Raw genomic sequence first — 27,298 nt, 5'->3', positions numbered from 1 at the left:
ATCTCAAACTTTCAAGTGTTCGAGTGAGGTGAAGTTCACACTTCCCTCATGCACTTTCCCGAATAGAAAATAGGAAAAGATCCGAGTATGTACCTTGTGCCTTTATGCACTAACACTGCTCTGAACATGAATATCTAGGATTCTTTTCTAGTTGTCCGCTCTGTCGCTCTTTAACTAGGAAATCCGTTTCCGAACTCATAAGAGTCGATGTACCAACTCGAAAAACTAAGTGGGAGGGTTCTACTTGTTGTTTGTAACCCACGATCCCCAACACTAATGAAAGAAGCAATTAACGTGAGACTAAGAGCCGCTCTTGTGGCCCTCTCTTAAATAGGAGTACTCTAAGGCGTTTTTGCTTTGATCATTGCTCAATGAGCTACCTTCGAGAGTGATACGATGATGACAAGGCCTCCCCTTGGGGGATTGTTTTTCAAAGTTGACCTTTTGGACTAAGTGGTTGGTTGCACAGTTAGACTCAATCCCTAGTAATCCTCTCTTGAGGCTCTGCGAAAGGATGTGAGTGATCAAACCAATTTAAAAGGTGGCTAGTCAAAATTGGTGTATTGACATCTTGAGTCGTAGTTTTTAAAAGTGTCCACACACTAATTCCTATTTTTCTCGAGTGATTATAGTGATAGAAACTTTCGTGGTTGCTCGAGTTGGCGAGGAAAGAAGAGAGACGTGCTGCGAGGGAGACGAACATTTTCACCCTTCCGAAGGCTCATCAACGTTAAAGCTTCTCAAAGGTTAGTGAATTCTTTAATGCTCATAATAGTTTTTTATTTACGTGTACTTGCTCTTTGTCTAGGTTAGTAAAATCGTTTTACTTATCAAAAGAAAATTTTTAAAATTCCGCTACTTAACGAAGCGTTAAACTCTTTCTTAAACCCTAGATCAATTCCAACATATGCGCATGGCCTTGTCATTGTTTTCTTTGTTGAATGTCTCAACTCGGAACGTGGGGATCTCGGTTTCGACCGGCACCACGGATTTGATCCCATATGCGAGGGAGAACGGCGTCTCACCGGTGGCGTTTCACGTGGTTGTTCGGTAAGCCCACAGGACGAATGGTAGCTCTTCCACCCAGGCGCCTTTTTTTGTCTTCGAGCTTCTTTTTAAGATTGCTCTTAATAGTATTGTTGACTGCTTCGACCTGGCCATTGGCTCGCGGATGACGCGGTGAGGAGAATGTCCTACTAATCTTTAGTTGATCGCAGATATCTCTTACTCGTGCGTTATCAAATTGTGTGCCATTGTCGGTCACAATCGAAACAGGTATGCCATGCCTGTATATGATGCTTTTCCAGATGAAGTTCGTCGTATTTGCTTCGGTTATTATGGCGAACGGCTTGGCCTCTACCCACTTGGTGAAGTAGTCTATGGTAATTATGGCGTACTCATATTGTCTTGGCGCTCTAGGGAGTTTGCCAATAATGTCCACGCCCCATTTAGCAAAGGGTCACGAGACAATGATGCTGCTAAGTGGGGTCGGCGGCTGTCTCAGGATTTCGGAGAAGCGTTGGCACTTGTCGCAGCGCCTCGCCCATTCACAAGCATCTTTTTTCATTGTAGGCCAGAAATAGCCTTGTTTAAGTTCTTTGAGCGCGGGGGAGATTCCAGCGGCTTGGTTCCCACAGATGCCCTCGTGTATTTCGCGGAGGACCTTGGTCGAGTCGACGCTATTGAGGCATCGGAGCAGCAGTGTTGAGTAACCGCGCATGTCTCTATGTCATCTCGAAGAGTGTACTTGGACGCTAAGACTCTCAACTTATATGCTTCTTTGAGGTCTTTGGGAAGTTCCCCTCTTCGCAGAAACTCGATAATTGGGTCCATCCAAGTTGGCTGAGACACATACTCTATAGTCCCGACTTCGTCTCGGGACACGGATGGCCGTGGAAGAAATTCGATGGGTACGGCTCCCAATCCGTCTTCGTCGATGCCAGATCCGAGGCGAGTAAGTGCATCAGCCTCTGAATTTTGTTCTCTTGGGATTTGGAGAATCTGGATCTAGGAGAAGGCATTAGCCTCCTTGGAAATGTAATCTCCTTTAATCTGGTTCACGTACAACTGCGAGTCGTAGTGTATCCGCAGGTTCTTTGAGTCGAGCTTATGTGCTAGATCTATCCCTACAATGAGGGCTTCATATTCGGCCTCATTATTGGAGACTTGGAAGCCATAGTGGAGTGCATATCGTAACTTTTCCCCATCGGGGTTAGTCAAAATGATTCCGACGCCAGCCCCCCGAGCATTAGATGCTCCATCTACGTGTAACTCCTAGATGGGACCCGTTGGGTCAACCTTTCTTCTCCGCGTCGTCGCGTTATCGGTTAAATCTTTTTCCGCTCTTCCCACATCGGGAGTGTAGGAGAATTCTACCACAAAGTCGGCTAAGGCCTAACCCTTTATAGCCGTTCTTGGGTGGAACTCAATCTCATAGTCGCTCAATTCTTGGGACCAGATCGCCATGCGAGTCGATGTTCCCTTTTGAAGAGCTTTACCGATCGGATGCTCAGTTCGCACCACGATGAGGTGAGTTTGGAAATACGGATGCTATTTTTGGCTTTCGTCACGAGAGCCTGAGAAAGGTTCTCTATCTCGGTGTAGCGCGTTTCCGCGTCGAGTAAGACTTACTCACATAGTAGATTGGCCATTGGACCCTATCCTCTTTGCGGACAAGAATGGCGCTTACGGCTCTTTCAGAGACGGCGAGGTATCCGTATAGCACCTCGCCCTCTTTTAGTTTGGAGAGAAATGGGGGCGACCCAAAGTAAGCCTTCATCTCTTGAAAGGCTTTTTCGCATTCATCAGTCCACTCAAAACCGTCCGTCCTCTTCAGAGCTTTGAAGAACGGTTGACACTTGTCGGTGGCTTTCGACACGAAGCGTGTCAGAGCAGCAATCTGACCGGTCAGGCTTTGCACCTCTTTGACTCGTCTTGGAGACTTCATCTCAAGGAGTGCCTTGATCTTTTCGGGATTCGCCTCTATCCCTCGTCGGCTGACGATGTATCCAAGGAATTTCCCGGATTCAACCCCGAACACGCAGTTGTTGGGTTGAGTTTCATTTTATATCGGCGGAGGATTGTGAACATCTCCCTTAGGTCGTGTACGTGATTAGTTGCATGTAGGCTTTTAAGGAGCATGTCATCCACGTACACTTCCATGATCTTGCCGATTTGATTGAAGAAGATTCGATTAACTAATCGTTGGTAAGTTGCTCCCGCATTCTTAAGGCCGAAAGGCATGACCTTATAATAGTAGAGACCTCGATCGGTGACAAAGGTTGTCTTAGTTTGATCGGGCTCATGCATTCGAATTTGGTTGTAGCCCGAATAGACGTCCATGAAGCTGAGGAGTTCATGGCCAGCCGTGGCGTCGACTTGCTGTTCGATGCGCGGGAGTGGGAAGCAGTCCTTAGGGCAGGCTTTGTTAAGATCTTTGTAATCTATGCAAATGCACCACTTCCTATTAGGTTTTTTCACCATTACCACGTTGGCGACCCACTTGGGGTACTTAGCCTCTCGGATGAAATTTGCGGTGAGATGTTTCTCGACCTCTTCATTTCTGGCCAGGTATCGTTCTGGATTGAACGTTCGTCTAGCCTGCACTTTTTTGGCGACCCTTGGGTCGTCGTTCAATCGGTGCACTATTATTTCGGGATCAATTCCGAGCATATCCACATGAGTCCATGCAAACACATCCTTGAATTCCCAGAGGAAGGCGGTGAGTTAAGTCTTGATGGCGAGTGGAAGTCGGGTACCGATCTTTACAACCTGGTCAGGTTTAGATTCGTCTAGCACGACCGGCGCGAGGTCATCGGTGTTGGAATTGATCTAGGGTTTAAGAAAAAGATTAAACGCTTCGGGAAGCGGCGGAATTTTAAAAAATTTCTTTTCAAGTAAAAACAGTTTTTACTAACCTAGACAAAGAAGCAAGTACATGTAATTAAAAATTAATATGAGCAGTTTACTAACCTTTCTTGAAGCTTGAACTTTGAAGAAGCTTTTGGAAAGTTCGCAACGCTCGTCTCCCCTCGCAGCACGTCTCTCTTTCTTTCCTCGGCACCTCGAGCAACCACGAAAGTTTCTATCACTAAATCACTCGAAAAGAAGGAATCAGTGAGTGGGCACTTTTAAACACTACGACTTAAGAACAAGTCTTGAAGTCGCAGAGCTAAACACTAGGTCGAGTGAGGACCTAGGTGCCAAGACAAGAAAAAAATCGAAAATAAACTAGAGAGAGAGAGAGGATTTTCGGCCAACAATGTCTAGAGAGAGAGTCTCTCAATCTCTAACTTATGTTGAATGAATGGAATGAAGGGAATGAGGCCTCTATTTATAGGGGAGGTTTTACCTTCAATAAGGTAGTTTCCTCTTTCATTGAATATCACATATTCATGAGCAAATATTGCTCTCCTTCCCTTAGAGTCACTCGGCCAAATAGGCTTCTAGAAGCCCTTGGATTTGTTTCCTTTTTTGTTCCATTCCTTGCTTGGCCGATTCCCATGTGCATCCATATGCAAATTTGTTTCCTCTTTTTCTTTTGGCAAGTATCTTGATACATTTATGCACAAAATATTCTCTTTCTCTTGGGTATTTTGGGCACCCATCTCTCATCTAGAAGGAGCTTCTAGAAGCTTCTTCATTTGTTCATGACAACATGAGAACAGCCCATTAAGAATTTCAATAAAATTCTTACGAAATGAAATTAATTCACAAGGCCCAATAATCAAGTTATGGCCGAGTGACATTAAGTCACCAAATGAACTAGTCAAAAAATTTATTGACATTCATTTCATCCTTTGTCTCAAAAGACAAAAATACCATTTTGACTATTTTCGTTCTTGTTTTGACTTAGCTTCCAGTTTAACTATTCCTATCGATGTGATTCGTGACAGTGACCTCATGGACCCAAATGAACAAAGCTTGAGCTAAACACTTGGACTCAAAAGTTCACAAAACTTTTCCAAGTTTAGCTTAATGCCAACTGACTCCACTAAAGAGCTGACACTGAAAATCTCTCGGTTCAAATGAATTTATTTTCTACTCAAGAATTCACCTAATTATAATGAGCGGATCCACTGAATATTATCTATGTTTACCCTTCATGAATGTCATCAGCTAGTCGGGATTTACAAAATTACCATTTTACCCTTCTAGCTGTTATTTCCTCAACTCCTTTGTCGCTTGTGAATAAGTTAGAAACAATGTATTGACGAGGAGCTAACAAGTCACATTGTTTCATCCAAAAGAGTCAGAACTCAATTTGGACACTGGCCAGTTCATTTATTCACACTCCAAGGAACAAAGCATGAGGTGACATACATTGCATTTCAGCAATCTTGTACATGAATTCCATATCTATGAGAACTTCACAAAGTTACTCATGACAGACTCACAACTTAGTACTTCACCAATAGGCCTTGTTCGGAATCACATAGTGAGTCTGAACTTTGACTTTCTCAAATGAGAATACTAAGGTGTGAAATGGCATGTCTCATTTCAGGATTAAGGTAAGCATGATGCAATTCATACATAGTGACTTCGAGACATAAGAGATTAAATGGTTTGTTCTTATATTGTCTCTAGAAGTGCACTGGTCAATTCAGTACCTTCGGAAGATACCTAGAAGAACTATAGTGTCCCCAACTCTCAATGCCTCATAACCAGACATCATAGATTCTTCTAACAATCATACTGAGGTCAATAGTCCTTTGACCCTAAGATTGCGAATATATCGTTTTAAGCAAACTACGAAGAGTTTGTTCATGCAAATCTACATTTGTCTCTTCGTAAGTTGTTTAGTTTGTTTATGGACTAAAAGACTAAGGTTTTATCATAAAGCTTCAAACAAAGAAAGAAAGAATGAACGTTTCAACTTTATTAATGAATGAATAGGCAATTACAAGCAAGAGTCTTCGTAAGACTATATGACATCAAATGTACATAAATAGACACTACTACTCTTCTTGTGGGCACCATTGACAACAATCGGAGGTTTCCACTTTAAGTTTCTTGACTTCGTCCCGAGGATCGAGTTCTCCGAATTTCCTTGCATCCCTTAGGTCGCATGGGTAATCATCTTCCAGTTGGAAGATTGTGTTATCCATTTTTCCAGTGGACTTGCCATCGACTCCTTGCACGTAGCATATCCTAGCCTGGGATTGGTCTCTGGCCATGATGGCAATTCCCTCTTCAGTGGAAAATTTCACCAGTAGGTGATACGTGGAAGTAATAGCCCTCAGTCGATTCGGCGTGGGTCGCCCAACGATTACGTTGTAGGGCGACTCCTGATCAACCAATAAGAATGGGACCATGTGAACGACTTCAATGCCTCCGGGAGTCCCGAAGGTGACCGGCAGATCAATGATGCCTTCGGTCATGACTCTCTCCCCAGCGAACCCAAATACGGGCGTTTGGGTCGGAGTTGGGCGTAGCCCCCCGAGCTTCATGCGCTCTAGGGTGGACTTGAAAATTATGTCGTCAGCACTGCCGTTGTCGATGAGAACCCTTTTCACCAGATTATTAGCCACTTGGGCTTTGACCACTATCGCGTCATTGTGCGGATGCATAACTTGCTTGGCCTCTTCGTTGGTGAAATACATCGTCTCATGAGGCACGGACGGAGGTTCCTCGTACGTAAAGTTGATGTGCATAGCAGCGTCTTCCTGAGCCACGACCCTAAGGAGTTTTTGTTGTTGTTAGACTGAATCTCCATCTTGTGGACCTCCCAATATGATAGTCACAACGTGGAGCTGTACATTGGCATCGACAGTAGTCACGGTTCGGTCGGTAGAAGTGGTTGTTCCTCCTCCCTTGCCAGACTGTGGTCTGTTTGTGGTGGGGCCTGCATCGCTGATCATGCGCAACATGAACTCTTACAGCTCACCCCGTTGGATCAAGCGACCGTATTCCTGATGGAACTCGCAATATCTAGATTGATCGCAAGTCGCGGGATATTTTTTCATTGGATCCGGGGGAGTGAACTTGTCACGTGCCAAAGCCAGGATCCGATCCGGCGTCATGTTCAGCGCTGTGAACGACGAATACCGTTTAAAGTCTTCCGCAAGTCGCGGCTTCTGGGGTGTAGGGGGTTGGCTGGTTGAAGCCTGATTCCCCTTATTTCATCTTTTACGAGATTCGACTTGCTCGTGGCTAGGTTCGTCTCGACGACGAGAGCTTTGATTATTGCTCTTGCGGCCGTCGGGGTAATCTTCGATTCCCATGAAGGTCTTAGCTTGAGTCATCAACTCGGCCATGGTAGAAGGGACACGGCCAACGACTGACTTTAGGAAGTCACTTGTGCGCAGGCCTTCAATGATAGCGGCAATTGCGTTACCGTCGTCAAAGCGATCAACCTTGTTTGACTCTTCGGTGAATCGGGCGAGGTATCGTCTAAGAGATTCACCATTCTCTTGCCCGATTTACCACAGGTAGATCTTGGTCTTCTTTTGGACCATAGATGTGACAAACCGTGCTAGGAACATGTCCTTTAGGTCTTTGAACGAGTGAATGCTTTTCGGTCTTAAGTTCTGAACCACTCGAAACCGGGTGCGACGAGGGTAAGATAGAAATCTTGGCACATGGCACCGGTAGCGACACCCTGCATCGTCATCCAGGTTTCATAATGCTGGATGTGGTAAGCACGATCTGCTTTCCCGTCATATGGAGCGAGATTCGGGAGTTTGAAATTTCCCGTACATACCTCGGCCAATATCTGAGCCGTGAAAGGCGAGGAATTCTCCTTAATTCGTCCATAGGCACTTCCGCCTATTCCATATTCTCGGAGATCTCGTACCTCATTTCAAAGAGTGTGAATCATAGTGACCACATCGAGACCGGTAGTCGGAGTAACTCCCTGTTCGGGAGGAGGAGTCACCTTCCGCCTCTTATTAGACCCTCGACCCGTGCGGTGGTTCCCGTTAGTCGAGACTTCCAGGGGGATAATTGACCAAGAGCTTAGTCGCTCTCTCAGGTCAGTGCCCCACTCGTTGTGTTGAGCGGTAAGATGATCCCTGAGATCGGGGCTTGCCGCATGGAGGCGGCTTCGTCTATCACGGCGCGCTCTCCGCCTACCCTGACTTTCCGCAATATTCTCCCTTTAACCAAGTCGGTCAAGGGCCAAACGGCAGGAGTTCCTGTTGTCAATGGTGACCACAAGAAGAGTTGTAGTCTTTATTTTATACATTTGATGTAATAAAGTCTCACGAAGACTCTTGCTTGTAATTGCTTATTCATTAATAAAAAGTTCAAACGTTCATTCATTCCTCATTGTCTGTTTGAAGCTTTATGATAAAACATTAGTCTTTAGACCATAAACAAACTTAAAAACTTACAAAGAGACAAATGTAGATTTGCATGAACAAACTCTTCGTAGTTTGCTTAAAACGATATATTCGCAATCTAAGGGTCAAAGGACTATTGATCTCGGTACGATTGCTAGGAGAATCTATGATGTCTGGTTATGGGGCATTGAGAGTTGGAGACTCTATAGTTCTTCTACGTATCTTTCGAAGGTACTGAATTGACCTGTGCACTTCTAGAGACAAAATAAGAACAAACCATTTAACCTCTTATGTCTCGAAGTCACTACGTATGAATTGCATCGTGCTTACCTTAATCCTGAAATGAAACATGCCATTTCACAGCTTACGTATTCTCATTTGAGAAAGTCAGAGTTCGGACTCACTATGTGATTCCGAACAGGACCTATTGGTGAAGTACTAAGTTATGAAGATGACATGAGTAACTTTGTGAAGTTCTCATAGATATGAAATTCATGTACAAGATTGCTGAAATGCAATGTATATCACCTCATGCTTTGTTCCTTGGAGTGTGAATAAATGAACTGGCCAGTGTCCAAAATTGAGTCCTGACTCTTTTGGATGAAACAATGTGACTTGTTAGCTCCTCGTCAATACATTGTTTCTGACTTATTCACAAGCGACAAAGGAGTTGAGGAAATAACAGCTAGAAGGGTAAAATGGTTGTTGTCGCACGAAAATGAACAACTATTTAAAACCTCGGGCGGTTCGATCCAAGGCCGGACCAAGTGATCGCACCCGGGCCAAGAGTGTGAACTCGATAGTCTCGAGCTAGGGTTCTCTCCGATCAACCCGCCTCTCGGGAGAGGTAGGGGGTGAGGAGGATGAGTGACCGTGCCTTGGTTGTCGGCTGCCTACGTACCCGCGCGTGGGATCAGGTCAGAACGTAGTTCAAGCGTGTAGGACGCAGTATGAGGCGTGGAGCCTTGGCGGAGAGGCGTGCTCGACGAAGGAAACGGGGCGCGAGGAGTCCTCGGCAGCGTCTCAGAACTTCGGAGATCGCGTATGCGTCTAGCGTGTTAGCCGCGCGAGGGTAGCTCTAGTTGAGAACCCTAGGGGCGTGCTTGAGCACCGGAGAACGTTCGGTCAAAGGGAGCGACGTCCGGGAAGTTCCCGTGAGTGCTTCGGGACCTTTGAGAACGAGGGAGAGGGAAGAGAACCTGCTTCAGGCCAAATATGGCATCCAGAGAAGCAGAGAAATCGAGCGTGTCGATAAGAGATGAAGAGAATTATTAGATATTCTTGGATATCTTGGGATTGCTTTCCCCTCAATGGGAGAGGGTATTTATAGGTGTTTGGGAGCCTTAGAAGGTCCCTTTTTCGTCCATGTGGGACTAGGAATGCGTGTGGCATCAAGTGGAGGCGCACGGCGCGCGCGGCGCACAAAGGGCGGCGCACAACGCGCGGCGCGCGGCGCGCGGCGCAGGGGGCGCGGCGCGCGGGTCACCGGGCGCGGCGCGGGACGCGCGGCGCAGGACGCGCGGCGCAGGGTGCCTTGACTGGCGCGGCGCGCTGCCTGGCCGGCGCGGCGCGCTGCCTGCTGCCCGGCTGGCCGGTGCAGTGCGTTGCGTGCGCAGTGAGCGGCTCGTCTTGCCGGGCTCTTGCGGGCCTTCGAATGCCATTCTTCTCACGTGAAATATGAAGCTTTCTACTTGATGAGAGTGACTCGATCCGAGGGGCAAGGCTCGGCCCGGCGAGAGCGACTAGCGACTTGATTCGAGGAGTGACTCGAGGATGACTCGAGGCTCGACTCGAAAGTGACTCGAGGCTCGACTCGAGGGACAATTAAAGGCTCGACTCGAGGAACCACTCAAGGCTCGACTCGAGGAGCGAAGCTCGACTCGAGGAGATTGACTCAAGGCTCGACTCGAGGAGCGAAGCTCGACTCGAGGAGTCAGGAGTTTGGGCGAGGGCTTGAAGATTTGCCGCTCTTCAGGACCTCCGGCCTGACCATCGGCCCTTTGAGCGACGTGCCCTCTCGGCGTCTCGGGTTTTCCGAAAACGACCGACAACATTAGCCCCCCAAGTTCGTCGTTCGGGAGGCGTCCCAGCGATGAACTTTTTGTTCTTCTAGTTGGGTGTTTGAGGAAAATGTTTCCCGTGCCTTGTGGCCCCGAGGAAAATTTTTTCCTCTTCTCTTTTTCTTTCTTTTTTTTTTTTTTTTTTTTTTTTTTTTTTTCAGGTGGTGGCCGCGCGGCGCGCGGTCTGCGCTGCACGACCCGCGCGGCGCGCGGGCTTGGCGCGCGGCGCGCCCCGTGCGCGGGGCTGGGTCGCTTTGCGCGGGAGAACTCCGACTTTTTGGAGTTTCTACTCCGATTTTGCTCCTTGTGGGAGTAGGATTTCGACTCCTACCCCCCTAGAAGTCTATAAATAGACCTCCCCCCTTCCCTTTACCCTCACATTATTTTTTCTCTTTTCTTACGCTTGTTTTCTTCTTTTACGTTTGCATTATGGGTGTCCCTCCCCTTTTCTCAGCTGAGAGTCCCGAGATTGATTTCTCTCTCTTGTTTCAGGGTTCTGAACACGCAGAGGATGATCTCTTCACGGGATTAAGGGAAGTTCCTCTGCACGTGGAAGAAAATCCAAGCGGAGTAGAGCAGTGGTTGGAGGAAGGCGAGCTGGGTGCGACCGTGCCCGCTGCTCAGCCTCTCGAAGAGTGCGCGCCAACTGGGCACGGTACAGGCGGGGAGTTTGATCGTCCCGCGTCCGGGGAGCCTGCCCCTCGCCTCGTGATCAACTTAGTTGGCGGGGGGGTCCGTGACAAAGTTCGCCTCGACGCGCCGCAGTCCGACTTGGGCTTTCAAGGCGCGCCGGGAGATGTTACGGACGCGGATGCGGTGACTCCGCTAGAGTCGGTTCTCGACGAGATAGACTGCGTGGACGACTTTGGTCCCGAGTCTGAAGATCCCGGAGGTGAGTCAGAGACATGTCCGGGGGCCGAAGGCCTCGCATCGGAGTGTCCCGAGGTACCGTCGGCAGCTGCCGTGGTCGTGTCGGAGGGCGGGGACCCTTCCGTGGAGCCAGGGGATTCTCAGCCCGAGACCCCTGACGCGGAGGCGTTGGTATCGGCGAGGTCGCTTGCTAGGACGGAGTGGTATCCCGAGGAGGGCCTTGCCGCTCCCGAGGACTTCGATTGTTCGGGGGTCGATGCTTCGAGCACGCTTACCTACCGGACATTCGTCGGTCTCCGGGAGGCTTTTGCCATCCCGTCATCCGTGGCGCTTCTCCGTCCTTTAAAGGACGACCGTCCTTTCCGGCCTCGTCGTGGTTTTGCCGCAGTTTCAGTTGCGAGTCTTAACTGCGGGTTGCGGCTGCCGTTTCAACCCATCGTTCAGCAGCTTCTCGCCCGTCTGGGGGTGCACGCATGTCAGATGAGCCCGGCATTCTACCGCATAGTGGCGATGTGCCATATGGAGTGGCATTGCCAGACCGAGCGGGTGATGGCCGTGAGTGATTTTTGCAATCTCATCGCGGTCTTCCCTGCGCCCGGGCAACCCAGTTTCTTTGTGGCCCGCGATCGACGGAATACTAAGCTGATCATTGATTCAGAGAAGTACAATCGACGACCGTGGGTGTGGGTCTCGGCGGAGGCTTTTGGTGACGCCCCGCTCCGGTTCGGCCCCTTGTCCGAGTTTCCTGCTAACGAGGGGGCCGATGATCTCGACTTTGTGAAGGAGATCCGGGGAATGTCGGAGGCTCGGAAAGCCGTTGAACGATTTCGTTCTCCTGAGCTGATGGCTTCCACTGGGTGGTTCCCGCCGTTTCCTCAGCGGACCGGGGGTACCCCAAGTGCCGCATCATCTCTCTCGAGCGGCGATCCTCAAGGTATGTTGACGTTTCGTATTTTTGCTTTTGTTTTTAGCTCAAGGTTTTGACTTTGTCGCTTTTGCAGTCTCTTCGGCTAGGGCGAGGGCTCGGGCTCGTCTAGCGAAGGCTTCCCGGGACCCGAAGTCGTTGGCGGCGGTTCGCCGTCGGATTGCTGCGCGGGATGGTCGGGAGAAACTCGATACCGATCATCGGGCGGAGAGCGGTCCTCGCGCTTCCTTGAAGCGACCTTCCTCCTCGGCTTTGCCAGACACGTCTTCGGACTCTAAGCGCGTGAATTCGATGGTCGACGTGGAGGCCGCGGAGGTTAGGGGGGAATGTTCCCTGGGCCTTGCTCAATCTTCGATGAAGATGTGGAAGAGCGTTGTGGCCAGCAGTGACGTAGAGTTCTTTCGTCACGGCGTTTCCGATGCCCAGAGAGTGAGTTTCCCTTGCCTTATTTGCGATGAATCTGTCTTCCGCTAAACTGTCTCTTTGCCTTCTCAGGTGCTTGCTCGAGCGACCCGGGGCGAGAAGATCCTTCACGACCTCATCAGGCGGATGAGTCGCGCTCAGGAGGAGCTTGCTCAAGCGAAGTCTCAGTTGACTCACGCCGAGCGAGGTTCTCACTCAAAGGCGGAGTTTGCGAGTCTCCGCGAGCAGCTTCAGGAGGCTCGCGTGGAACTGGGAGTTACCCGCGGCAAGTGCGACCGCGCTCAGGCGGCGGTGGCGAAGATGGCTGAGGAGCTAACGACGGAACGTCAAGCCCTTGAAGTGGCGACTCGATCGACGGAGGTCTTCCGGAGCGAAGCGCGGGACCTTCGACGTCAGTTGGAATCGCGCACGGAAGAAGTTGGCATTCTTCAGGGCCAGCTTACATCGAGTGAGGCTGCCCGTGTTCGTGCGGAGCGTAAGCGTGACTCCTTGGCGGAGGAGGTGGCTCGGGTCACCGAGGAGAAAGCCGCGGCGGAGCAGCTTGCGTCCGACCTTCAGGACGACTTTGATGTCGGAGTCGAGGAGGCAAGGCACGCAGCGGCGGTGGAGTGTCGGGACGCCACAGCTGCCGAGAATGTTTCTCGGGGGGTCACCTTCGACTTCTTCGACTCGCTTTTCCCACCACTTGACGGGGCCGACCCTGTGGGCGACGATCCCGCCGAGTGACCGTTTTCTTTCTTTATTTTTCCTGCGCAAATGTTTTAGCGCGTGCTTTTTAGGTTTTTCCGTTCAGCGCACTTGTCTTAGCGCTTGCTTACTAGGATATTTCCCTTTAGCGCACTTGTCTTAGCGCATGCTTTCTAGGTTTTGAGGCAGTTGCCCCTTTCTTTTATGAGGAGTTATCCATTTATTTTTATGAATGTTTTCGCACACTTATCTTCTACGGCATGCATGGATGGTCACTTGTTTGTGTCAATGATTTTGTCCATCCTTTTATCTCAGCAGGATACTTTTTCAAACACGCCAGTCACTTGGATGGTTTGTGTTCTTAAGCATTTTCAACTGCGAGTCAGCCATGCTATGTAGGTGTGTTACGTGCGCCGGATTGCGCCACGTGGGCGTCTCAAATCGCGCCATGTAGGCATCTTGGGTTGCGCCATGTAAGCGACTTACGTGCGCCATGTAGGCGTCTTACGGGTTGCGCCATGTAGGCGTCTTATGGGCTGCGCCTTTAAGCGACTTACGTGCGCCATGTAGGCGTCTTAGGTTGCGCCATGTAGGCGTCTTACGGGCTGCGCCTTTACGCGACTTACGTGCGCCATGTAGGCGTCTTGGGTTGCGCCATGTAGGCGTCTTACGGGCTGCGCCTTTACGCGACTTACGTGCGCCATGTAGGCGTCTTGGGTTGCGCCATGTAGGCGTCTTACGGGCTGCGCCTTTACGCGACTTACGTGCGCCATGTAGGCGTCTTAGGTTGCGCCATGTAGGCGTCTTACGGGCTGCGCCTTTACGCGACTTACGTGCGCCATGTAGGCGTCTTAGGTTGCGCCATGTAGGCGTCGTACGGGCTGCGCCTTTACGCGACTTACGTGCGCCATGTAGGCGTCTTAGGTTGCGCCATGTAGGCGTCTTACGGGCTGCGCCTTTACGCGACTTACGTGCGCCATGTAGGCGTCTTGGGTTGCGCCATGTAGGTGTCTTACGGGCTGCACCTTTACGCGACTTACGTGCGCCATGTAGGCGTCTTAGGTTGCGCCATGTAGGCGTCTTACGGGTTGCGCCTTTACGCGACTTACGTGCGCCATGTAGGCGTCTTAGGTTGCGCCATGTAGGCGTCTTACGGGCTGCGCCTTTACGCGACTTACGTGCGCCATGTAGGCGTCTTAGGTTGCGCCATGTAGGCGTCTTACGGGCTGCGCCTTTACGCGACTTACGTGCGCCATGTAGGCGTCTTAGGTTGCGCCATGTAGGCGTCTTACGGGCTGCGCCTTTACGCGACTTACGTGCGCCATGTAGGCGTCTTAGGTTGCGCCATGTAGGCGTCTTACGGGCTGCGCCTTTACGCGACTTACGTGCGCCATGTAGGCGTCTTGGGTTGCGCCATGTAGGCGTCTTACGGGCTGCGCCTTTACGCGACTTACGTGCGCCATGTAGGCGTCTTAGGTTGCGCCATGTAGGCGTCTTACGGGCTGCGCCTTTACGCGACTTACGTGCGCCATGTAGGCGTCTTAGGTTGCGCCATGTAGGCGTCTTACGGGCTGCGCCTTTACGCGACTTACGTGCGCCATGTAGGCGTCTTAGGCTGCGCCATGTAGGCGTCTTACGGGCTGCGCCTTTACGCGACTTACGTGCGCCATGTAGGCGTCTTAGGTTGCGCCATGTAGGCGTCTTACGGGCTGCGCCTTTACGCGACTTACGTGCGCCATGTAGGCATCTTAGGTTGCGCCATGTAGGCGTCTTACGGGCTGCGCCTTTACGCGACTTACGTGCGCCATGTAGGCGTCTTAGGCTGCGCCATGTAGGCGTCTTACGGGCTGCGCCTTTACGCGACTTACGTGCGCCATGTAGGCGTCTTAGGTTGCGCCATGTAGGCGTCTTACGGGCTGCGCCTTTACGCGACTTACGTGCGTCATGTAGGCGTCTTAGGTTTTTTTTTGGTGGAGCGTGTTCTTTTGAGAGTTTCCTTACCATAGCTAGCCCCCCTAAGTTTTTTGGGTTATAAGTTAAATGTTGATAACCAGAAAACTTGCATAAAATGAAATTGAAATGGAAAACTTGAATTTTATTACTTTTGCGAGAAAAAACTTGCGAGAAAATTTAAATCCTAAAACATTGGCTCGTAGGCCTTATTGAAAATGGAAATAAAAGCGATAAAAAAGCGGGGGACGCTAGCTACTGATAGTACTGCCTCAAGTGCTCCGCGTTCCACGGGTGGCGAATCGGAGTCCCGTCCGTGTGCTCGATGTAGTATGTCCCGTCGTGAATGACTTTGCGGACTCTGTAAGGGCCTTCCCAGTTTGGGCCTAGGACGCCGGCGCCTTGGACTTGTGTGTTTTGGAACACTCGTCTGAGGACAAGGCTTCCGACGGCAAAGGTTCGCCTTTTGATTTTGGAGTTGTAGTATCTTTCGACCTTGCGTTTCTGTGCGGCGAGGCGTCGGAATGCTTCCGCCCTCTTTTCGTCGATCAGGTCCAATTCAAGGTGCATGGCCTCGTTGTTTTCCGCTTCGTCGAACGTGTCGACTCGGAATGTGGGTATCTCGGTTTCAATTGGAACCACAGCCTCGACCCCATATGCAAGGGAGAATGGCGTCTCGCCGGTGGCGTTTCGCGCGGTTGTCCTATACGCCCATAGGACGAATGGTAATTCATCGGCCCAGGCGCCTTTCTTGTCTTCGAGCTTCTTTTTCAGGTTGCTCTTGATAGTCTTGTTGACTGCCTCGACTTGGCCGTTGGCCTGAGGATGTCGCGGCGAGGAGAAGGTCTTGCTGATCTTCAGTTGATCGCAGATATCTCTTACCCGCGCGTTGTCAAATTGTGCCCCGTTGTCGGTCACAATCGAGGCGGGGATACCGTGCCTGCATATGATGTTCTTCCAGATGAAGTTCGTCGTGTTTGCTTCAGTTATTCTGGCAAGCGGCTCGGCCTCTACCCACTTAGTGAAGTAGTCGATGGCGATAATGGCGTACTCGTATTGCGTTGGCGCTCTAGGGAGCTTGCCAATGATGTCCACGCCCCACTTAGCAAAGGGACGTGGGACAACGATGCTGCTTAACGGGGTCGGGGGCTGTCGCGGAATTTCCGCGAAGCGCTGGCATTTATCGCAACGCCTTGCCCATTCGTAAGCATCTCGCTTCATGGAAGGCCAGAAATAGCCTTGCTTAAGCGCTTTGAGCGCAAGGGAAGTTCCAGCGGCGCGGTTTCCGCAGATGCCCTCATGGATTTCGCGGAGGACCTTGGTCGACTCAACGCTATCGAGGCATCGGAGCAGCGGTGTCGAATAACCGTGCTTATAGAGCGTGCCCTCACGGAGCGTGTATTTGGATGCTAAGGCCCTCAATTTATCGGCTTCCTTGCGGTCTTCGGGGAGTTCCCCTCTTCGCAAAAACTCGACAATTGAGTCCATCCAAGTGGGCTGAGATGCCACTTCTATGGTCCCGACTTCGTCTCGGGAGACGGATGGTCGTGGGAGAGATTCAATGGGCACAGTCCCCAATCCGTCTTCGTCGATGCCAGATCCGAGGCGAGCAAGCGCATCAGCCTCCGAATTTTGTTCTCTCGGGATTTGGTGAATCTCGAACCAAGAGAAGGCCTCGAGTTTGGAGTTCGTCTTAGCCAGGTATGCGACCATGTTGGGCTCCTTGGCGATGTAATCTCCCTTAACCTGGTTTACGATCAACTGCGAGTCGCAGTGTATTCGCAGGTTATGGGAGCCGAGCTTCTGTGCTAGCTCTATCCCTACAATGAGCGCTTCGTATTCAGCTTCATTGTTGGAGGCTTGGAAGCCGTAGTGGAGGGCATATCGCAGCTTTTCCCCATCGGGGTTAATTAGGATTATTCCGGCGCCAGCCCCCCGAGCATTAGATGCTCCGTCTACGTATAACTCCCAGATGGGACCCGTTGGGTCTACCTTCCTTTTCCGAGTTAGCTCGTTATCGTTTAAGTCAGTTTCCGCTCTTCCCATATCGGGAGCGTAGGAGAATTCTGCCACGAAGTCGGCTAAGGCCTGCCCCTTTATAGCCGTTCTTGGGTGGAACTCAATCCCGTACTCGCTCAATTCTTGGGACCAGATCGCCATGCGAGTCGACGTTCCCTTTTGAAGAGCTTTACCGATTGGATGCTCAGTTCGCACCGCGATTGGGTGAGCTTGGAAGTACGGTCGTAGCTTCTTAGCTGCCGTTACGAGAGCCAGAGAAAGTTTCTCAATCTCGGTATAGCGTGTTTCCGCGTCGAGTAAGGCCTTGCTTACGTAGTAGATTGGCCATTGGACCTTGTTCTCCTCGCGGACAAGGACGGCGCTTACAGCTCTTTCAGAGACGGCGAGATACACGTACAGCGTCTCGCCCTCTTTTGGTTTAGAGAGGAATGGTGGGGACCCAAAGTAAGCCTTCATTTCTTGGAAGGCACTTTCGCATTCGTCTGTCCACTCAAAGCCGTCCGTCTTCTTCAGAGCTTTGAAGAACGGTTGACACTTGTCGGTGGCTTTAGACACGAAGCGTGTCAGAGCGGCAATCCGACCGGTCAGGCTTTGCACTTCTTTGACTCGTCTTGGCGACTTCATTTCAAGGAGTGCCTTGATTTTTTCCGGGTTCGCTTCTATGCCTCGTCGGCTGACGATATAACCGAGGAACTTTCCGGATTCAACCCCGAATACGCATTTGTTGGGGTTGAGCTTCATTTTATATCGGCGGAGGATTGTGAACATCTCCCTAAGGTCGCGTACGTGATTAGTTGCCAGTAGGCTTTTAACGAGCATGTCGTCCACGTACACTTCCATCGTCTTTCCGATTTGATCGGCGAAGATCCGATTTACCAAGCGTTGGTATGTCGCTCCCGCGTTCTTGAGGCCGAAAGGCATGACCTTGTAACAGTAGAGACCTCGATCAGTGACAAAGGTTGTCTTAATTTGATCGGGCTCGCGCATTCGAATTTGGTTATAGCCTGAATAGGCGTCCATGAAGCTTAGGAGTTCATGGCCGGCCGTGGCGTCCACCAGTTGTTCGATGCGCGGGAGTGGAAAGCAATCCTTAGGGCAGGCTTTGTTAAGATCTTTGTAGTCTATACAAATTCGCCACTTCCCGTTGGGCTTTTTTACCATTACCACGTTGGCGACCCACTTGGGGTACTTAGCCTCTCGAATGAAGTTTGCGGTGAGGAGTTTCTCGACCTCTTCATTTATGGCCGGGTATCGTTCTGGGTTGAACGTTCGTCTAGCCTGCACTTTTTCGGCGACCTTTGGGTCATCGTTTAGTCGGTGCACTATTACCTCGGGATCGATTCCGGGCATGTCCGCATGAGTCCATGCAAAAACATCCTTGAACTCCCTAAGGAAGGCGGTAAGCTGAGTTTTGATGGCGAGTGGAAGTCGGGTGCCGACTTTTACAACTTGATCAGGCTTCGACTCGTCCAGGACGATTGGCACAAGATCGTCGGAGGTTTCCACTTTGAGTCTTTCGATTTCATCACGGGGGTTAAGTTCTCCGAACTTCCTTGCATCCCTTAGGTTGCATGGGTAATCGTCTTCCAGTTGGAAGATTGTGTTGACCGCTTTTCCCGCGGACTTGCCATCAACTCCTTGCACGTAGCATATCCTGGCTTGGGATTGGTCTCCAGCCATGATGCCAATTCCCCCTTCGGTGGGGAACTTCACCAGTAGGTGATACGTGGAAGTGATTGCCCTCAGCCGGTTCAACGTGGGTCGCCCAATGATTAAGTTGTAGGGCGACTCTTGGTCGACCACTAGGAATGGGACCATGTGGACGGCTTCGATTCCTCCAGGGGTTCCAAAGGTGACCGGCAGGTCGATGATGCCCTCAGTCATAACCTTTTCCCCAGTGAACCCAAACAATGGCGTTTGGGTCGGAGTCGGGCGCAGCCCCCCGAGCTTCATGCGCTCTAGGGTGGACTTGAAGATTATGTCGGCAGCGCTGCCGTTATCGATGAGAACCCTTTTCACCAAGTTATTGGCCACTTGGGCTTTGAGCACGATCGCGTCATTGTGCGGATGCACAACTCGCTTGGCCTCTTCATTGGTGAAATACATCGTCTCGTGAGGCACGGACGGAGGTTCTTCATATGTGAAGTTGACGTGCATAGCAGCGTCTTCCTGAGACACGGCCCTAAGGAATTTCTTCCGTTGACGGGCCGAATCCCCATCCTGTGGACCTCCCAGTATGGTGGTTACCACGTGCAGTTGTGGGTTGGCGTTGGCAGTAGCCGGGGTTTGGTTGGCAGAGGCGGCTGCTCCTCCTCCTTGACCAGACTGCTGTCTGTTCGCGGTGGGGCCCGCAGCGCCAATCATGCGCAACACGAACTCCTTCAGCTCGCCCCGTTGGATCAGAGCCTCGATTTGCCTTTTGAGGTTGTAGCATTCCGAGGTCAAATGACCATATTCCCGATGGAACTCACAATACCTGGACCGATCGCGAGTTGCGGGATCCTTCTTCATTGGAGCCGGGGGCGTGAACTTGTCACGTGCCAGAGCCAAGATCCTTTCCGGCGCCGTGTTCAGCGGCGTGAACGACGAGTACCCTTTGAAGTTTTCCGCAAGTCGCGGTTTCTGAGGTACAGGGGGTTGGTTGTTAGGAACCTGGTTCCCCTTGTTTCGCCTCTTACGAGGCTCGTTCTGCTCGCGGATAGGTTCTTCCCGACGGCGAGAGCTTTGATTAGTGCTCTTGCGGCCGTCGAGGTAGTCTTCGACTCCCATGAAGGTCTTAGCTCGAGTCATTAACTCGGCCATGGTGGAAGGGACACGGCCGACGACAGACTTGAGGAAGTCACTCGTACGCAAGCCTTCTATGATAGCGGCAATCGCGTCACTGTCGTCAAAGCGGTCGACCTTGTTTGACTCTTCCGTGAATCGGGCGAGGTATCGTCTAAGAGACTCGCCACTCTCTTGCCTGATTGACCACAGGTACATCTTGGTCTTCTTTTGGACCATAGACGTAGCGAATCGTGCTAGGAACATGTCCTTCAGGTCTTTGAACGAGTGGATGCTTCCTGGTCTCAAGTTTTTGAACCACTCAAAGCCGGGTCCGGTGAGGGTTAAACTAAAGGCTTGGCACATGGCACCAGGAGAAACACCCTGCATCGTCATCCAGGTTTCATAGTGCTGGATGTGGTAAGCAGGATCTGCTTTCCCATCATAGGGAGCGAGGTTCGGGAGCTTGAAATTCCCCGTACAAACCTCAGCCAATATCTGAGTAGTGAAAGGCGATGAATTCTCCTCAACGACTCCGTAGGCGCTTCCACCTATTCCGTATTCTCGGAGATCTCGTACCTCATTTCGAAGGTTGTGGATCATGGTGACCACATCGAGACCGGTCGTTGGAGTAACCCCTTGATCGGGAGGAGTCACCTGCAGCCTCTCGTTAGACCCCTGTCCTGCGCGGCGGTTCCCGTTAGTTGGGGCTGCCAGCGGGATATTGGGTCTAGAGCTTAGTCGCTCTCTCAGATCATTGCCACGCCCAATGCGTTGAGCAGTGAGGTGGTCCCTAAGATCAGGGCTGGCCGTATGGAGGCGCCGGCTCTGTTTGCGGCGTTGCGCTCTCCGCGCGCCCTGACTTTCCGCAACATTCTCCCTCGGACCTAGTCGGTCGAGGGCCGAACGTCGGGAATTCCCCTCTTGAGAAGTCACCGGCGCATCGCCTGTTCGGGGTAAGGGATTCGACGGACCGGCTTCAAACACGGCGGGGAGTCCCCCGTCCTTCGTGAGAGAAGTCTCGACATCCTCCGAGTCACCAGTATCCTCATAATCAGGGTCGCGGCTTTCCTCGTTGAGGTTCTCAGGATCCCCGTTGGGGATCGTCGTGTCACGCATAGGTTGCTTCGCAGCCAGTTGGCGGTGATACCTTGCGTTCCTCGCCTTCAGTCGGCGGATATTCTCCTCCAATTCCGTGATGCGGTTGTCCCTGCTATCAGGAGATGGAGATGGTGAGCGGGTCGAGCTCTCTTCGTGGAGCGACTCTTCGTCACCATGCGCTCGGGAGCGCAAGAAGTATTTCTTGGTCTTAGCGACGTTTTCGGGGTTGTTTGCGCCCTCAGAACGTACGGGTGGTTGGCTACTCATCGTTCCTCAAGTTCGAGAAGGTTGAGTTCGCAGAAGAAAAGAAGAAGATGAATAGAAGGGATTTCGGGCTGAATAGGTCGGGAAGTGCCCTCCTTCTAGCGCCAAAATGTTGTCGCACGAAAATGAACAACTATTTAAAACCTCGGGCGGTTCGATCCAAGGCCGGACCAAGTGATCGCACCCGGGCCAAGAGTGTGAACTCGATAGTCTCGAGCTAGGGTTCTCTCCGATCAACCCGCCTCTCGGGAGAGGTAGGGGGTGAGGAGGATGAGTGACCGTGCCTTGGTTGTCGGCTGCCTACGTACCCGCGCGTGGGATCAGGTCAGAACGTAGTTCAAGCGTGTAGGACGCAGTATGAGGCGTGGAGCCTTGGCGGAGAGGCGTGCTCGACGAAGGAAACGGGGCGCGAGGAGTCCTCGGCAGCGTCTCAGAACTTCGGAGATCGCGTATGCGTCTAGCGTGTTAGCCGCGCGAGGGTAGCTCTAGTTGAGAACCCTAGGGGCGTGCTTGAGCACCGGAGAACGTTCGGTCAAAGGGAGCGACGTCCGGGAAGTTCCCGTGAGTGCTTCGGGACCTTTGAGAACGAGGGAGAGGGAAGAGAACCTGCTTCAGGCCAAATATGGCATCCAGAGAAGCAGAGAAATCGAGCGTGTCGATAAGAGATGAAGAGAATTATTAGATATTCTTGGATATCTTGGGATTGCTTTCCCCTCAATGGGAGAGGGTATTTATAGGTGTTTGGGAGCCTTAGAAGGTCCCTTTTTCGTCCATGTGGGACTAGGAATGCGTGTGGCATCAAGTGGAGGCGCACGGCGCGCGCGGCGCACAAAGGGCGGCGCACAACGCGCGGCGCGCGGCGCGCGGCGCAGGGGGCGCGGCGCGCGGGTCACCGGGCGCGGCGCGGGACGCGCGGCGCAGGACGCGCGGCGCAGGGTGCCTTGACTGGCGCGGCGCGCTGCCTGGCCGGCGCGGCGCGCTGCCTGCTGCCCGGCTGGCCGGTGCAGTGCGTTGCGTGCGCAGTGAGCGGCTCGTCTTGCCGGGCTCTTGCGGGCCTTCGAATGCCATTCTTCTCACGTGAAATATGAAGCTTTCTACTTGATGAGAGTGACTCGATCCGAGGGGCAAGGCTCGGCCCGGCGAGAGCGACTAGCGACTTGATTCGAGGAGTGACTCGAGGATGACTCGAGGCTCGACTCGAAAGTGACTCGAGGCTCGACTCGAGGGACAATTAAAGGCTCGACTCGAGGAACCACTCAAGGCTCGACTCGAGGAGCGAAGCTCGACTCGAGGAGATTGACTCAAGGCTCGACTCGAGGAGCGAAGCTCGACTCGAGGAGTCAGGAGTTTGGGCGAGGGCTTGAAGATTTGCCGCTCTTCAGGACCTCCGGCCTGACCATCGGCCCTTTGAGCGACGTGCCCTCTCGGCGTCTCGGGTTTTCCGAAAACGACCGACAACAATGGTAATTTTGTAAATCCCGACTAGCTGATGATATTCATGAAGGGTAAACATAGATAATATTCAGTGGATCCGCTCATCATAATTTGGTTGAATTCTTGAGTAGAAAATAAATTCATTTGAACCGAGAGATTTTCATTGTCAACTCTTTAGTGGAGTCGGTTGACATTAAGCTAAACTTGGAAAAGGTTTGTGAACTTTTGAGTCCAAGTGTTTAACTCAAGCTTTGTTCATTTGGATCCATGAGGTCACTGTCACAAATCATATCGAGTAGAAATAGTTAAACTAGCAGCTAAGTCAAAACAAGAACGAGACAAGTTTTGTGAAAATTGTCTAAAGGGTATTTTTGTCTTTTTAGACATAGGACGAAATGAATGTCAATAAATTTTTTGACATTGACATATGATGACAAATGAAATTTAAATCACACGGCCAACTTAAAGAATTTGGGCCTTGAGGATTAATTTCATTTCATAGAATTTTACTTAAAAATTCTTAATGGGCTTTCTTATGTTGTCATGAACAAATGAAGAAACATCTAGACGCTTCTAGAAGCTCAAATTTCGTCCAACCCAAGGAAAACAAGGCTGAATTTCGTTCATGCCATAGTCGGAAAGAGAGTTTATTTTGTGCATTAATGTATGAAGATACTTGCTAAAAGAAAAAGAGGACACAAATTTCCTCTAGAGAGAAAGTGCATTTTCGACCAACTAAGAGAGAAAGGAAATGTGGAAACAAATCCAAAGGCTTCTAGAAGCTCATTTGGACGTGCAAGGGGTATAGAAAAGAGGAAACTTCCTTTTGAAGGTAATCCTCCTCCTATAAATACCCCACCTCATTCCTCTCATTTCATTCATTCCACATAAGTTAGAGATTGAGAGCTTCTCTCTCTAGACCTTGTGGCCGATCCTCTCTCTCTCTCTCTAGTTATTTTCGGTTTTTGTTTTGGCACCTAGGTCCTCATTTGACCAAGTGGTTTTAGCTCTTCGAATCTGAGACTTGTTCTTGAGTCGTCATGTTTAAAAGTGCCCACACACTAATTCCTTTCTTTCTCGAGTGATTCTTGTGATAGAAACTTTCGTGATTCTCGAGTTGGTGAGGAAAGAAGAGAGACGTGCTGCGAGGGGAGACGAACGTTTTCAACCTTCCGAAGGCTCATCAACGTTCAAGCTTCTAAAAGGTTAGTAAATTATTTATGCTCATAGTAGTTTTTATTTACATGTGCTTGCTCTTTGTCTAGGTTAGTAAAATCGTTTTACTTGTCAAAAGAAATTTTTAATAATTCCGCCGCTTACTGAAGCGTTAAAATTTTTCTTAAACCTTGGATCAATTCCAACAAATGGTATCAGAGCTATGGTCAAAGATATGCATGTACATGTATTTAAAATTATGAGCTTGAAAATCGTTTTCGAAAGTTTACTAATTTTGTGACAAGTTAGAATTGTTTTCTTAGATTTTTTTAATTTATTGCTCTTGCCTTTAAATTAAAAATCATGTTGATTTTCTATGAGTTTGGGATGTTATTAAAACACATTAGAATCAGTTCTAAAAGTTTTTAATTTTTATATTAAAAAACGTGTTTTTAAGTTTGAGAAAATTTGGAGTAAATTTTGTGACTAGTTTTCTTGTCTTGCGAGTTTCTTTTATTTACTTGAATCGTTTTATGATTGTTGTTATTTCTTTTATATCATGTTATTACCATGTTAATAAAACAAAAATAAAATCCTTAACAACTTCCTAAAACGTTCCGTTACACTCGATTCTTTTTAAGCACCCAAAAGACTGAACTTTAATTATTTCTGTTTTCTTCGAGCTGGAGTCAAAGCTGCAGTAAAAGTAGTATAACTCTCTGCTTAGAAAGCGAAATTATATGATTCTTGAATCAAATTAAAGGTCTATCTGTCCTCTTTCCAATGCCACCAGTTTCGGGTTAAAAGGACATCGGAGCCGCCAGTTATGACTATTTTACTCCGAGGTGCGCGACTTTTCCGAAAGTCCAATTTTTTAGAATTCCGGATTTTCAGCCCCACTACCATGAGTCATAGAACTCTAATGAGAAAATTTTCTTGAGCAAAAATGTTTTTCATAAGATTATAAACATGATGTGTAAGTCTAAAATGTTTTTGAAAATTTTACTTGAAATTGAATTTTTACAAAACTAGTTTGAATTTTGTAAAACCGTTTTCATTTTCAAACTTGAAAATATTTTGTCATCCAAATCAAATAAGTTTTCAAAATATTTTCAAAACTATATCTATATCACATATGTTCAATTTCTATATGCTCTTGAAAATTTAAGTGGGACGTCTCTTCGTAGACAAGCCGAAAATAAAAAGATGTGTAATCTCAAACTTCCAAGTGTTCGAGTGAGTTGAAGTTCACACTTCCCTCATATACTTTCCCCGAATAGAAAATAGGAAAAGATCCGAGTATGTCCCTTGTGCCTTTATGCACTAAAACTGCTCTGAACATGAACTTCTAGGATTCTTTTCTAGTTGTTGGATCTATCGCTCTATAACTAGGAAAACCGTTTCCAAACTTATAAGAGTCACAATGTACCAACTCCAAAAACTAAGTGGGAGGGTTATACTTGTTGTTTGTAACCCACGATCCCCAACACTAATGAAAGAAGCAATTAACGTGAGACTAAGAGCCGCTCTTGTGGCCCTCTTTTAAATGGTAGTACTCTAAGGCGTTTTTGCTTCGATCATTGCTCAATGAGCTACGTCCTAGAGTGAAACGATGATGACAAGGCCTAAGTGGTTTTGGGGGATTGTTTTTCAAAGTTGATCTTTTGGACTAAGTGGTTGGTTGCACTTAGTAATCCTCCCTTGAGGCGCTGCGAAAGGATGTGAGTGATCAAACCAATTTAAAAGGTGGCAAGTCAAAATTGGTGTATTGACATCTTGGCTAAGCATTAATGATGTGTCATTTACTTATAAATGGAGATTTTTTGCGGCCTTCTCTTGAGGGATTAAATTATCGTTTTGTTTATAACACCTTTGGATTTTATCAAGTCTTAAACAAACTCAAATCATAAACCAAAGACTAATCATAAACTTGTTTCAACTTAATTTGGCAATATGTCTCTCAAACCTCTCTCGATCATCCTTTACTCAAACAAACTCGAAACCAAAAACTACGTTAATTGGATACGTAACCTCGACATCGTCCTTAGCATTAACAAGCACAAATGGGTACACACCACCCTGTGTCCTCAAACGAATGATGATTGGACTCGAGAGGACAAAGACGCCATGGCGGCCTGGCTCCTATCCGATGAGATTGTGAGGTGCTATATCTTAGCATCAATGAACAATGTGGTGCAACAACAACATCGTGACATCGAGACTGCCGCCAACATGCTCTACAATCTCCTTGAGAGTTTTGGAGGGCAAAGGCGTTAAGCAAGGCAACAAGCAGTCCGACAGTTTTTGAACTGTCGCATGAAGGGTGGGACTCCTGTCAGGGACCATATGATGATGATCATTAGTTACCTGAATAAGATGGAAATCCTAGGATCTAAGATTGACGAGGAGACCAAAATAGATATGATCTTGGCAACTCTCCCCGAATCTTTTAATACCTTCAAGTTGAACTACTCCATGAACAAGCTAGAGTACATTATTACCGAGCTTAGGAAGGAGCTTAACACTGCTGAAGGTTTCACTAAGAGAAAGAGGAATCAAGGAGAGGCACATGCTACTGAGCAAAAAACCTCCGCCTCTGGAACTAAGAAGAGACCTCACAAGGCCGATAAAAAGAACTGTCCTTCCTATCTTAAAGCAAAGGAACATAGTATTGTACTAGTTACCGAAGCATGCTTAGTACATGATAATGTATCAACGTGGATTCTTGACTCCGCTGCTACTAACCATATTTGTTGTTCCTTGACTGGTTTCAAGAAAACCAAAAGCTTAGAGGAAGGCTAGTTTTGTTTCAAATGGGGTGATGGGAGCCTGGTGTCTACGAAGGCTGTGGGATCCGTGAAGCTGTCTTTTGAAGACCACACTTTAAACTTGAATAATGTTTATTTTGTTCCTACCTTTGGGAAGAACTTAATATCCGTTGCTCGTCTTCTTGAGCAAGATTATTGTTTCAAGTTCATTAAGAATGGAATTCGTATTTCGTTTCCTGATAATTCTTTTGCCACTGATGCATGTATGAAGAATTCTCTTTTTTACATTTATCCCACTCAATCTTCTCTTTTAGACAACGAAATAGACAATGATCTAGATAGGGAGCCTAAGAGGATCAAACTTTCTGAATCCTCTAAAAGTAAAACAGAGATAAAGAGATGTGCGGAATTGATATTTTCTCATTAGCATCAGACGTGTATTTATACACATTACAAGGAAAGGGAAATAAACAAATAAGGAAACCTAATCCTACTATACAAGGAAACAAATAATCAGCTGTTGACAACTAAGGACAGCTAAGAAAAACGTGTACAGCTAAGGGAATTAATCCCACACACTAATCAGCTCTAACTAAC

General features: G+C 49.1%; 1 protein-coding gene across 1 annotated transcript; it reads left to right on the top strand.

The window, feature by feature from the left end:
- Positions 1 to 913: 913 nt before the first annotated feature.
- LOC149402507 (uncharacterized) lies at positions 914 to 27,027 on the top strand. Its single transcript, XM_089608410.1, has 5 exons — positions 914 to 1,050; positions 1,276 to 1,331; positions 11,871 to 12,146; positions 12,214 to 12,452; positions 27,016 to 27,027. Exons 1-5 carry the CDS (start codon positions 914 to 916, stop codon positions 27,025 to 27,027), a joined length of 720 nt encoding a protein of 239 aa, XP_089464536.1.
- Positions 27,028 to 27,298: the final 271 nt, after the last annotated feature.

The sequence above is a fragment of the Urtica dioica genome, chromosome 3, assembly GCF_054948205.1.
Source record: "Urtica dioica subsp. dioica isolate 48M chromosome 3, U.dioica_male_clone48M_v1_H2, whole genome shotgun sequence".
Lineage (NCBI taxonomy): Eukaryota > Viridiplantae > Streptophyta > Magnoliopsida > Rosales > Urticaceae > Urtica > Urtica dioica.
Note: the sequence above shows the minus strand (reverse complement) of the source record. Positions and strands in the feature narration are given on the sequence as shown.

What these genes read in the sequence shown, in the direction of transcription:
- LOC149402507 (XM_089608410.1), top strand. Translation starts at nt 914, where the DNA reads ATGGCCTTGTCATTGTTTTCTTTGTTGAATGTCTCAACTCGGAACGTG. An exon ending in AGTTCGTCGTATTTGCTTCG is followed by an intron (nt 1,332 to 11,870) that starts GTTATTATGGCG and finishes TCATTGATTCAG; the next exon opens with AGAAGTACAATCGACGACCG. An exon ending in CTCGAGCGGCGATCCTCAAG is followed by an intron (nt 12,147 to 12,213) that starts GTATGTTGACGT and finishes TCGCTTTTGCAG; the next exon opens with TCTCTTCGGCTAGGGCGAGG.